Source organism: Nylanderia fulva, unplaced genomic scaffold (assembly GCF_048542155.1).
Source record: "Nylanderia fulva isolate GAGA-0341 unplaced genomic scaffold, ASM4854215v1 Scaffold17, whole genome shotgun sequence".
NCBI classification, from domain to species: Eukaryota; Metazoa; Arthropoda; class Insecta; order Hymenoptera; family Formicidae; genus Nylanderia; species Nylanderia fulva.
In genome coordinates, this window is record NW_028189945.1 from 276,410 (window position 1) to 290,412 (window position 14,003).

General features: G+C 33.7%; 1 protein-coding gene across 4 annotated transcripts in view; it reads left to right on the forward strand.

Annotated features, from left to right (window-relative positions):
• tyn (trynity) overlaps positions 1-13,620 on the forward strand; it is a 202,517-nt gene extending 188,897 nt beyond the window's left edge. For 3 of the 4 annotated variants that reach the window (XM_029312334.2, XM_029312333.2, XM_029312335.2), the window contains 11 exons: positions 4,000-4,087; positions 5,042-5,311; positions 8,916-9,182; positions 9,274-9,612; positions 9,701-9,820; positions 9,909-10,084; positions 10,701-10,989; positions 11,174-11,255; positions 11,341-11,485; positions 11,561-11,750; positions 11,840-13,620. In XM_029312334.2, coding sequence (XP_029168167.2) covers positions 4,000-4,087; positions 5,042-5,311; positions 8,916-9,182; positions 9,274-9,612; positions 9,701-9,820; positions 9,909-10,084; positions 10,701-10,989; positions 11,174-11,255; positions 11,341-11,485; positions 11,561-11,750; positions 11,840-11,991 — 2,118 coding nt within the window. In that variant the 3' untranslated portion in view covers positions 11,992-13,620. The remainder of the gene's footprint in view (positions 1-3,999; positions 4,088-5,041; positions 5,312-8,915; positions 9,183-9,273; positions 9,613-9,700; positions 9,821-9,908; positions 10,085-10,700; positions 10,990-11,173; positions 11,256-11,340; positions 11,486-11,560; positions 11,751-11,839) is intronic. The other variant, XM_029312337.2, reaches the window with a different exon arrangement.
• Positions 13,621-14,003: the final 383 nt, after the last annotated feature.

The window sequence follows — 14,003 nt, forward strand, 5'->3', positions numbered from 1 at the left end:
TCTTCGGCGGTATCTATCGTCGAGTGGAGACGAGACCGGTTGTGACGTAAAGGTCAGGGACTCTCTCGCGCGTACGCGGGATGACTTTTCCCGCGCGTGCATCGGCCGGGGAACCGACGTCGTGAACTGCTGTACGTACACGTGTGCGAGATCGTTAAGGTCGTTCTGCCAGGCTACCGTATGTTGCATATCTCGATCGCCGCCATTAATATATGAATCGAGACACGATGGAGATACGTTCCGCAGATAGAGGTAACGACGAGTTGATCAGCTGTTTTAAGCTGCTCTATGTGCTCCAACTGTCATAATCCGGATTAGTATTTTATTTTGCGCTAAACAATTTTATTCAAATGTTATTACGCGGATTATTGTAGATTATTGACAAATCTTTGTTTGGTTTCTAATTTTATCGCCGCGTTAATTCGTTTCTGTTTAATTATCTCTTGTTGTGTAGTTGATCAGCTGTTTTAAGCTACTCTGTGCTCCAACTGTCATAATCCGGATTAGTATTTTATTTTGCGCTAAACAATTTTATTCAAATGTTATTACGCGGATTATTGTAGATTATTGACAAATCTTTGTTTGATTTCTAATTTTATCGTCGCGTTAATTCGTTTCTGTTTAATTATCTCTTGTTGTGTAGTTGATCAGCTGTTTTAAGCTACTCTGTGCTCCAACTGTCATAATCCCGATTAGTATTTTATTTTGCGCTAAACAATTTTATTCAAATGTTATTACGCGGATTATTGTAGATTATTGACAAATCTTTGTTTAATTTCTAATTTTATCGCCGCGTCAATTCGTTTCTGTTTAATTATTAATGTCTTGTTGTGTAGTTGATCAGCTGTTTTAAGCTACTCTGTGCTCCAACTGTCATAATCCGGATTAGTATTTTATTTTGCGCTAAACAATTTTATTCAAATGTTATTACGCGGATTATTGTAGATTATTGACAAATCTTTGTTTGGTTTCTAATTTTATCGCCGCGTTAATTCGTTTCTGTTTAATTATTAATGTCTTGTTGTGTAGTTGATCAGCTGTTTTAAGCTACTCTGTGCTCCAACTGTCATAATCCGGATTAGTATTTTATTTTGCGCTAAACAATTTTATTCAAATGTTATTACGCGGATTATTGTAGATTATTGACAAATCTTTGTTTGGTTTCTAATTTTATCGCCGCGTTAATTCGTTTCAATATTTCTCATCTTTTAATAGATATTGTTATATTTGTATAATATACATTATACGAAATTCTGTGAATTTTTATATATTTTAATATATTTACTTTCTACTTTATAAATTTTGAAGCATATCCAAAGTACCATATAAGACAGAGAGAAAGAATTGTGACAACAATAAAAAGAAACAGAATGTCTATATTCTCTGGAAAAATCAGTAATTGTCAGAGAATTTCTTTTTGCCTAAAAAATCCGAGAATTCTCATTTTATTAAGGCTCAGAATTTGTTTAAAAATTGTGTCTTTAATAATTTAATATATTGCAAGCGGTCGACAATCCGCTGATCGAGTTTGCAATCGTATATATTATTTTATTTTTTAGAATAGAAAAAGTACATTTAAAATATTATATTTCTTTGGACCTGGAATTTGAAACGAAAATATCTGAAAAATCAAGAAACTCCTCGGGAACTTTGACAAGATTTAAGTAGACATATCCTTAATAATCTTGTATTTTCTTTTGAACAATTGTATATAAATCGAGTATCTTAATTAGCGATTTCAAGACATCTCATTAAAGCGATTTTGCTATTTTGTTGCGAATCTGGAACTGCGAAATCTCTCCTTTATACTCGCAGAGTGTGTAAAGGTGCCGTTAAACCCCGGAAATCCGAGTTTCTCAGGTAACTCGTGACCTCAAAGAAGAAATCCGCGCTTCCTTCGCGCGCGTGTTTCTTTCACCTCACTAGGTGCATTAATCTTCGTAACAGTGCATCAACCTGCCTACCGCGAGCGCGCCTAAGCGCATTCCTCATTGTTAGCGCGCGACTTTGCCACGACGTGCAACTCGTGGGTGCTGGGTCGCGAAGGAGAGGCCACGGACAGAGAGGGAAGGATGAACCTTTGGCCTCGGTACAGGCCACGACGTGGCTCTCCTTCCCCCCGGCAATCTTCAATAGAGCGCCATTATACTTGGTGACCTCGAACTCCGCGAGACTCTCTACGTGGCCGGTCTTCTGGTATGATGATATCTGTATCCTTGTTATCGTAATGCGCTGATTGGCCGATCGAGCATGCACTTGAGGGAAGTAAGTTGGTCAACAAAGCCAACAACCCGTTGTGAAATCCGACGATGGATAATCGCCGGATTTATATAAGAATGTATATAATGATGGCTCGCGGATTTTTGGTGTCCGCCGGGGAAATAAATTTCGCGTCGAAAAAAAGAGCGATCTAAATTTTACTATGAAAAAAAATAAAAATAAATTTGATAAAAGGCTGTTAAGAGCAGTAAATATAAAAATTCAAATTATGTTAGAAAGTGAAGTCATATATAAAAATAAAAATATATAAATAATATATAAAAAATAAATATATAAAAAATATATAAAAAAAATAAATTTGTTACGACGATGGATAATCGCCGGATTTATATAAGAATGTAATGATGGCTCGCGGATTTTTGGTGTCCGCCGGGGAAATAAATTTCGCGTCGAAAAAAAGAGCGATCTAAATTTTACTATGAAAAAAAAAAAATAAATTTGATAAAAGGCTGTTAAGAGCAGTAAATATAAAAATTCAAATTATGTTAGAAAGTGAAGTCATATATAAAAATAAAAATATATAAATAATATATAAAAAATATATAAAAAAAAAATAAAATTGTTAAACAGCCAGATGCTTATAATAGTAATTATATAAGGCTCTGTTTATTAGCCGCGTCTCTTGATACCTCGCGAAACGTAGAAATATAATTAGCGAACGTAAATTATTATTATTGCTCGGAGAAATTAAGGATAATCACAACGATTTGAGAAATTATCGATATTAGCGCGCAAACGTTATTATTTACACGTGCGAGAAGAAGATTAATTGCAAAGTAACGGGAAGATGCACGCGGTCTATTTTCGACGCTCACAATCTCGGGGTTCTGAATCTCGACTCTTATACGCGACACACTGCTATTACCGCGAGAGATGATAGATAAACGTATTAAGAGAGAAATACACGAAGAAGAACGAGAAATGATCTTGCGAAACCCTCGATCCCCGACAGGTGGGGTCATCGAGAAACAGGATAGCCAGCTGTGGCGGAGAAAATGAGATGAAAATGACGACGTAAGGAAGCATCTAGGAAACGGTTTCGCGAAACACGCGGGAAATCTCGCATGCTCCCGAATATCTCGTCTTCTCGATCTTTTATAAATGTCAAATCAATTTAAGAGATACCCATCGTGCGCGATAATAAATTCTTCGTGTTGATTAGACGTCTTTTCTGTTAGTCAATTAGCTCTACCCAGATCTTATCGGGAATCTCATATGCTGGATGGGAAATCTAAAGTTATACATAATGATTAGATTTATCTAATAATTAGATATATATAATTTTGAGCCTTGTGTCAGTGGAACGAGTACTTATGAAAGCAACTTAAAATATTCAAAACATGCCGGAATTTTTCCCGCTTGAAATAAAATGGGTACAAAGGATCTTTGTATTTAAAAACCTTTTAAAATGTGTCGAAAAGACGCATTATTGGAATCCGTAAGATGAAAAATTATACATTGACAAGTGGGTTAACGCATGTCTAATCGCTTAAAAGAAAAATCTCTGCCTGCAGTCATATATGCATTACTCGAATACTGACTTGCATAACTTCATTTCCTTCACATTAATTATTATTTAAAATAAGTTATTTAGCACATATACGCGGAAATGATTATATCTCGCGTGCGTGGGAGTCAACCTCGCGTCAGCTCCAGAAACAATACCAGACCGATTCTAATTACGGGTTTTGTAACTGAGATTCCTTATTCTCATTACAGATGGGCTCGTTTGGGATCGGAACGGTAGCGATTACAACAGCGAGCCTGATATTCACGGTGCTGTTGGCAAGCGGCGATACTGCGTTGGGTATGTCTTTTCTATATAAGATTGATCAAAGTGTCACCAAACTAGAAATGTAAATGGAAACAAATTTTTATGGAAAAAACAAGTCTTTTTTTCAATTTTTTCAGGTATTTAATATCTCTATATGTTGATTTTTTATTATTTTAATTTTTTAGATGCTAATGCGAATAATCTTCAATTTGAGGCATAATAAAAATTTTTTGTTGTGCATCTAATTGAAAATTACCTAAATCATGTCGAGTTTAATACACTCTTTAAAATAATTATAGGATAAAAAATTGTCCATAAAATAGAAAAATTTAAAATAGTTGTAACTTGTTTCGAAAAATGGGAATATGAATTTTAAAAAAGGGTTTTAAAGCTTGACATCTCTATTTTCGAAAGCTTTTTTCATTTTCGTCAGTTCTGATATTTTTTACATACAAAAAACGACGAACATCGAAATTTAAATTTTAAAAACTATTTTGCAAGGAAAACTTCAGGCTTTAACGTGAAAATGTCACAAAATTTTTTCATTTTATGTTCGTCATTTTTTGTATGTAAAAAAAATATCAGAATTGAAGAAAATAAAAAAAGCTATGACCTCTCTCTTTCGAAAGTAGAGATTTCAAACTTTAAAATCCTTTTTTAAAATTTAAATTCCTGTTTTTCGGAACAAAGTTATAGCTATTTAAAATTGGTCTATTTTTGGACAATTTTGATCCCTTAATTATTTTGAGGAGTGTATTTATCACACAAGTTCTATTTAATTCATGAAAATTACTTTCGAAAAAAATAAAGAAAAATCATATTATTTCAAAAGTTAATGATAAAACAATTTTTATATATTTTTTTTATTAGAAAAATAGTTTTTTTTTATATCTTTACACTGGACACACGTGGATATTGGAAAAGTTTGGAAGTAAAAGATCCGACAGGAATATCCCTTAAATGCACCCTTTTGCTTTGACATTTCAGCCAGGACGGCGTTCGAAAAACTCACCGATTACGATTATCGCGGCACCACCTATTACAGCGTGAGGAATCTCTCGTTGTACGAGTGCCAGGGATGGTGCAGGGAAGAGGCCGAGTGTCAAGCAGCCGCGTTCTCGTTCGTCGTGAATCCGTTGGCGCCGATGCAGGACACTCTTTGCCAACTGCAAAATGAAACGGCCGCCACGAATCCGGCCGCGCAGCCCCAAAGAGCCGCCAACATGTATTACATGACGAAACTGCAGATAAGATCCGGTAAGTTATCCGGTACACTTTACGCGAAACATTGTTTCGATCTGCACTCTCTGAATTAGGAAGACCCTCGATTTTGCTAATATTAGATAATTTTACTGATACCTGAAAGGCACAGGGAAAATATAAAATAAATGTTTTACCGTGAGAAAAATTGCAGGGTTTTTGTGCGCAACGAAAAAGGAACCTGGGAAATATGATAATGAACTTTAAATTTAAAGTGTAATAGCACAACTACCTGTTCAGAACTATCTGTTCAGAAGATCAGGACGTCCTTTGGAGGTCCAGAAGCAAAAGTGCGTGGTACCGGCAAAACTTCAAAAAGAAATGGTTGACTGACCGGATTTTGTTGAATGGAGGGTTCCAAAGGTTCACAGGAAACAATACTAACTTCTGTGCGGACAATACGAGACCTTAATAATGTACGATTCGATTTACACGGAAGTGCGGTAGAGCTCTTTCCCATGTACAGGGTGTTTGGTAACTAACGGACCAACGATTACAAGTGGATTCTTTGGTCAATTTGGGAACGATTTTTCCTCAGCAAAAATGTCGACAAAGGTCATCATTTTTTACAACTTTCCAATATTTGTCATTATGTATCTTTATAACTAAGCCTCAAATTAACATTTTATTATAGTAAACTCTACCTGAAATTAACTGAAGAATGTAATTATGTTAGACTTTTAACTCCAAAACGTTTAGTTTTCAAAAAACCCATTTTTTTCAATCGCTTATAACTCGAAAATTATTGACTTCTCAACATTTTTGCTAAGGAAAAATCGTCTCCAAATTGGCCAGAGAATCCGCCCTTAATCATTGGTCCGTTAGTTACCGGACACCCTGTATATGATCGAAGTTAAACATATTTAACATGTATTATAGAGAGAATCGAAAGTCACGTAATGCGTAATATTTTAAAACGAGACGTGAGTCAATTAAATTGCGGGATTTCTTATTATTTACAATAATTAAGAATATGTATAGTAATATTATAATATTAATTTACAAGCAAAATATTTAATATATTAATTAATAAATAATATACTAAATGGGTAATATTAATAAATAATATTAATATTATATAATGATAGAGAATAATATATCAATCATCAATAATAATTCATAAAATTGATTAATTGTAAGTTAAAAAATATGAAAAAAATAACAATTTAAAATTAATTTTATTTTGAAAGATAATCATTACAGTAAAAGTTATATAAAATCCGGTGTATATATTGATTTAGGCGATTTCTTCTTTCATTTTATGTTCGCCAAAGAAATATAAAACGGACACTCCGTACTTATTTCTTGGTCAGGTCTATAGTCACTTTTGTCATTTTTACCGGAATCCAGTAAAATTGCTTTTACTTTTCCCCAAAAGAAAATCTGATTTTTCAATAACCGTTGGACAAATAATTGCTATACCTCCGGGATTATGCGGAATGTTATTGAAAGAGGACCGTCATTAAACATAGCTACCTGTAGTATTCTACTAACAATAAGTTGAAAAGAACTATGTTGAAAAGCCTCAGTATTCTAAAAAAGATTTAAAATTCGTTCTAACGATCTGCTCAATGTCTCAGATGATAGATCTTTACATCTGTCAATAAAATCTTTCTCAGCTAATCATTGCGTAGTCGTGTTTCAAAATACAAATGAAAGGAACTAGGTACTTGAAAGGAATATAAATATAAAAGAAAGGAAGTAGGTTCTTGAGGAAAATAAACGGTTTTCCGGAAGGATCAGTTTTTACCTGAGTTTGCATGTCGCAATTTCGAGATTTTTTTCGTATTTTGACGATCGTGAGAAAGAAGAAGAAACAAAAGAGATTTCTTTCGTTTCCATTCAAAATTAAAAAAAAACTGTATCAAGAATAAATGCAATCAAGAAATGTCAATTTTTAAAAAGAAATAATTTCATTTTTTTACCAATTTTTTCTTGCATATATAGTCTATATAGAAAAGTTGACAATACGAAATTTTATTCAAGCCTCTTCGCACATCTTTATAAATTTTTTATACAGTCAGAATTTTCGCGACAAGTTTCATGCGCTTCACAAAATCGTGCATTGTTTATTTTTTATTGTGTTGTATTTATTTAACAAATAAGCCGATTTTTTGAGCAGGATGTTTCGCATCACGATGCACCTCTTAGTTGCCTGTCATAAATTTACGCAGGTAGATTATCCGCAGAAATATTTCTTTCTGTACAGTTTGTGTGACCTAAGAATGAAGAGAACAATTGAAAAGAGAAACTTGAAAAGGATAAATTCATTCTATCAGATTAGGGTACACCTTGTTAGAACTGCGCAGAATCTTACTTTAACGGCTATAAAGTCAACCGTATCAACAATATTAGTACATTTCAGAAATTCTTGAACTTGACATCAAAGGACGAGCGACATTTTAAATGCAACATAAATAATTACAGCTTTTATTGAAAAAAAATTATATGATTCTATTAAAAAAAATTATATATATTATATTATATTATTTATATTTTACATTATTTAAAATAAAATATATACATATTTTTTCGTAGAGTATTTTCAGTTCAAGAAGCAAGTGATTTGATTAAAATAATTTTTATAATAATTTATATATATATATATACATATTATATATAATTTTGATATCGTGTGAGCCTAAAAAAATTAATTTTTGGATCAAATCGTCGCTTGCTTGAAATCATAAAATATGTACCACGAAAAAATTTCAAATTATAATTAGATACTTTATTCACCATCTGTGAATTGCAATCGAAGTACTTAATTGTAGTGCCAGCAATACACGATTACAGAGGATCCGTTAAACTTCACGTTGTCGATCGGAAAATAATTATCACAGTATTGGCCTAGCAATGCTTCGTTCAGGACGAGCGATCTCTGCGGGAATTCGCACGGTTTGTTGATGATTCACGCGTAAAAGAGTCTCGTATTCGGTTCGTTGGCATCGACTTTCGACGTCGGTTCGCCACAACTTTAGCGCCGGTTTCGAGGGTGAAACAAAAAAAATTGGACCGTCGAACCGAACGGGCTCGTCCGAAATATATTCCGGACACATGTGCCAAAAGGTGCTGCAGCTAAGTGCGTCATCCTAGACATCTATACGATGCCAAGTCACATGCCAAGTCACAACGTGTGATGTTTCGGCACGAAAAATCTTTTGAAACGACGAAAAAATTTTGACAGCAAAAATTATGACATAATTCGACCCAAGCTTCTTAAAGGTTCTCATCACTTTAAAACAGAAAGAGGAGAGAAAGACCGAGTTATTAAAAACTACTTCCTGTTTCAGTCTTTTTATCTGATGTCTCAGTTTAAAAGACTAAAATCATAAGTTGATTCGAAAATGTGATTCTTCTTTTCATTTTTTTCGGTTTTCGTCAAGAGTTTAGAATTTCAAAATTAATAGTTTTCAACAAACATGTACGGAAAATCACAGTATTAAGATCTGCAATCTTTGTCATATGATCATAAGTACTAAGAAAATGTATGCATATATTTCAAGAACAGATAATTAAAATATGCAATTTTGTAATACATTAATTTTATTAAAATTTTATTAAATAATCTTTTATTATTTATTTTATTATATAATTTCAGAAAACGTTTGTTTGCGACCATGGGCCTTCGAACGCATTCCAAATAAAATGATTCGCGGATTGGACAACGCATTAATTTACACGTCCACGAAGGAGGCTTGTCTCGCTGCTTGCTTAAACGAGCATCGCTTCACCTGTCGTTCCGTAGAATATAATTACGTGACGCTTCAGTGTCATTTGAGCGATTCGGATCGTCGAACGACAGGTCAATACGTTCAATTCGTAGACGCCCAAGGAGTAGATTACTTTGAGAATTTATGTCTGAAAGGTAATTTTTTTCCAAGAAAAAAATATTGTTCAAATACCAGTTTTAGAGGAATAAAAAATGTATTAAAAAAAAAACATTTGGTTATTTACAGGAAAAGAGGCTTGCAAATATCAAAGGATTTTCCAAATGCCAAGAATCGGCGTAGCGGATGACAAAGTTGCACAATACGCAGGTCTACATTATTACACCGACAAGGAGCTGCAGGTTCAGAGCGAATCCGCATGCAGATTAGCCTGCGAAATCGAAAACGAGTTTCTTTGTAGATCCTTTCTCTATCGTGGCGCTCCTCAAGGGTCGGCTTATAACTGTCAACTCTTTCATCTGGATCATTGGACTCTTCCGGATGGACCTTCTACGTATCTTAATGCAGAAAGACCCTTGATCGATAATGGGGAACGAGTTGGCACTTACTTTGAAAATTTCTGCGAAAGTAAGCGAATTGAAAAAAGTCGAAGATTAAATAATTTAGGTGTACATGTATGATACATTAATTATATATATTATTATACTCATTTCAGAGGGCACTGGACCATTAGCAGATCCGCTACCGGTAGTTTTCGAGACCACAGAAGATCCTACGCTAAACAATCTCACTAGAAACGATATTAATTGTGATAAGACCGGCACTTGTTACGATGGTACAGATTTTTTTTATATTTAAATAATATACATATGTAGTTTCTATATAAAATATATGTCTCTTAATGTAATCGATATATGTTGCAGTATCGGTTGACTGTAAAGACACTCGTATCGCCGTCCAAGTTCGTACGAATAAACCCTTCAACGGACGTATTTACGCCCTTGGACGATCCGAAACTTGCAATATTGATGTTATCAATAGCGATCTCTTTAGGTTGGATCTCACAATGAGTGGGCAAGACTGCAATACTCAGAGCGTGGTAAGTATATATAAGATGGTGATGGTAACGCTTTAAATTTAATCATTTTTAGGAATGATTAAAAATTTGAAAAATATTGTAATTATCTTTATGTAATTTATAATTACAATTACAGATTTTTAATACTATTTGTATTTTTCAATATACTTGTTATGTGATACATGCGGCATGTAATTTGTAATGTATAAAGTTTTCATCGAATTCTATAATTTTGCATAAAATATCTCAAAAATTATCACAAACATATATTTTCTTCCTTTTTTCTAAAAAAAATATAGTTTTACAATGTTTTTCATTAGTATTTGTCTTATTGAAATACGCATGTGCTTAGAAATAGTTAGATTAAATAAATAGCACTTAAGTTACACAAACACTTTATCGATGTTGTATGTGTGTCTAACATTATTACGTCTCAATACTAATGTATCACATTTATTTGATTGACCAGCACATACACTGCACTTTTGTAATATATAACGCATAATTTTAAAAGTACATTTTTGTTACACATCTCTATATTTTTCATAAAGTCGATAAAGAGTTTATGATAAATAATGCACAACCCTCTCTCTCTGAGTACTTAATCTCTGTTCGAACTTTCTTTTCACCATGGCAGCGTGACGGTTTTCAGACTGGGATTTATTCAAACACGGTTGTACTGCAACATCATTCCGTGGTAATGACAAAAGCTGACAAGATCTACAAAGTTAAATGCACATACGACATGTCCTCGAAGAATATAACATTCGGCATGATGCCGATCAGAGATCCGGAAATGATCAGTATCACTAGCGCACCGGAAGCACCTCCACCGAGAATTCGCATTCTTGATAGTCGATCGCGGGAAGTTGAAACTGTACGCATTGGCGACAAATTGACATTTAGAATCGAAATCCCGGAAGACAGTAAGTTTGTGTTTTCTTGGACATTTATTTCTCTTTATAGCTGAGGAGAATTATATATATAATTTATAATATATATTCATATTATTTATATTATGGATATTATATATATTATACATTATACTTGAATAATGATATAATATTGACATTTTTGACAATACTATTAATATTAATATTTTACATATAGCACCATACGGTATTTTCGCTCGAAGTTGTGTAGCTATGGCGAAAGATTCGAAAAGCACGTTCCAAATTATCGACGATGAAGGGTGAGTTGATTTTGCTTTAATTAAATATTTGCGACATGTTAAACTTGGCGTACGAAACTTACAGCATGAATGTCTAAATTTTTAGGTGTCCGGTCGATCCTTCCATCTTCCCCAGTTTCACTCCCGACGGTAACGCTTTGCAATCTATATACGAAGCTTTCAGATTCACCGAATCGTACGGCGTGATTTTCCAATGTAACGTAAAATATTGTCTGGGACCCTGCGAACCGGTAATAAATTAATTTTATCATTAATTAATTATAAAAGAAAACACATAATATCAAAGATTTTTTATATTTTATTAGGCTGTTTGCGAGTGGGGACGCGAATCTGTAGAATCGTGGGGCAAGAGACGTAGAAGAAGTCTTGCGAATTCGACAGAGGAGAAAGGTGAAGATATGACTCTATCCCAAGAGATCTTAGTGCTTGATTTTGGCGATGAAAAGCAATCCGATTTTCTTAAGAGCGATGCCAGCATAGACTTCAATGGAGCAGGTAAGATCGAAAAGGAAGAAAAGGATGTATTTATAAGCGAGAATAGAAACCTTCACGATGCTAATTGTACCTGGAATATTTCTTTCCAGACAAAACGGTAACCATCGTGGAGCCATGTCCAACAAAAACCTCGGTGCTGGCACTCGGGGTAACGTGTGCTCTTCTGGTGCTCATCTATATCTCCACGATCTTCTGTTACTACATGAAGAAGTGGCTGACACCTCGTAAAATGATGCCTTAAAGGATTGAAAGAGGGTTCATCTCCGCAGAGCGCATTCGCAAAAATAGACGAAGAGAACGATAATGAACAGAGTGCGAGAGTTCACACATACATTCACACGTATACACAGGCATATTCATATCGTAAGTTATCAAACAATTCATACTTAGCAATACTCTCATTTATTCGCCCTCTCATTCCTATATTATATATATATATATGTTCATTTTCATTATATTCGCAACGGGTAAAGAGCATGCGTATATAATAAGAGATAAAAGATTTTTATTTTTATTATTCAAAGGGGGCACAATCTCGTATATCATGCGCATCTGAATTATACGTATGATCCATTTAACATTTTATGCAATGTATCATTAATGACGATCGCAGGAATTAATTGCGCAATGCAATTAATTACGCGACATCGATTATTATTGTACTGATGCATAATATTTAAAAGAATAGTTCTATGCTCGTTAATATAGATCGATATTTTCGAGACAGCTATTCGACAGACATTAATAATACTATACATAAATCGTGTTTCATGTGCGAAAATAAGTTTACATACACATTAAAACTACTGTGACTGAATGCGACGAAGATTACACGGATCTCTTGTACCATATATATGTTGAAAGGAAACACCTACACATATTTGAGGTCTATAACGAGGAGAATGACTCGACATTTCTTGACCGAAGTAATATTTAGCAACGAACAGCTCATGAATATCGCAATTTTCATTAAGATTTGCGTCTTTTTTACGATGGTCACAGATTATATAACTAATACGCGTCAATTATAACAAAGCAACATTTACATTTTCATTGAATGCTAAACATATTAGAGATGTCTGCAAGACTTTAATATATACAACCACTTTGTGGCCGCGTGTACTTAACAACTTTATATATTCTGACTCGTCAGATTGTACCGGGATATCATTGACAAAGCAATCGGGATTGAATTTTGCTGACACGATTTATCTTTAACGTAAGCATAAGAAAAAGAGCGTTGCTACATGAGCGACTGTGATTGAAATTTGAACGATGGTTTGCGCATGTCGGAAATTTGTTTGTGTAAAGTTGGCGACCGACTCGACTCTTTTGCACACATAGATACATATACATACATACATACATGCATACGTACGTACACATATACCGAGCATATTTCGCGAAGTTTACTCGCGACTACGATCATCTTGAAAATGCAATAAGTAAATCTTATTTAAGAATATTCTTAGAAACAAGCTAACTGTTCTCTAGTAGCTACTTCTGATCGGGTTGCAAAGAGAACAGAAACGAGCGGACGAATTTATTTTTTTCGTATTGCTCGAAGCGCAAAATTTCTCTGATACTTTCTGAAGAGTTGAGAGATGTGGCTCTAATTGACTGTTTTTCAGTCAATGGAGATCGATTTGTAACCCGCATCAAGACTAGCGGTATTTAAAGGTTCACGCTTCACTAACGTCTTTAATGATACAAGTAGCATTAAGATAGCAATTAAGCATGTAAGCATAGACAAAAGAAGGAAAAGAGAATGGATGAGAAGATATTTTCTCTGATTTAGCGGATTCTCGAAGCGATTCGTATTTTGTTCGTTACCTATTATGAATAAATTTTTCATAGAGGAAAAAATAAACAGTAGGGGGAGCCTCTTTATTTACATGAGTATATGATACACAAATTCCATTTATCCATATTCCAATAATCATATTAATCTTATGTATATATAAGGAATAATTAATGTTGAAATTAACTTATTCAGGAATGTGACCACATGCATTAATACTCATCAATTAGATATATTTGTGTTCTATTTTTATATACGAATATTTCAGTAAACTCAGATCAGCTTTGATAGAATCTTTCTTTTTTAGAACTATTTATTGCATACGAAAGTAATCTATAACTTTTACAGTTAATTTATACTTTATAATGAATAAAAAATAAGACATATTGCTCTATGTAAAAGAGAATTGGGATACAAAGTATTGTTTATATAACAATTTTGAAACTATAAAA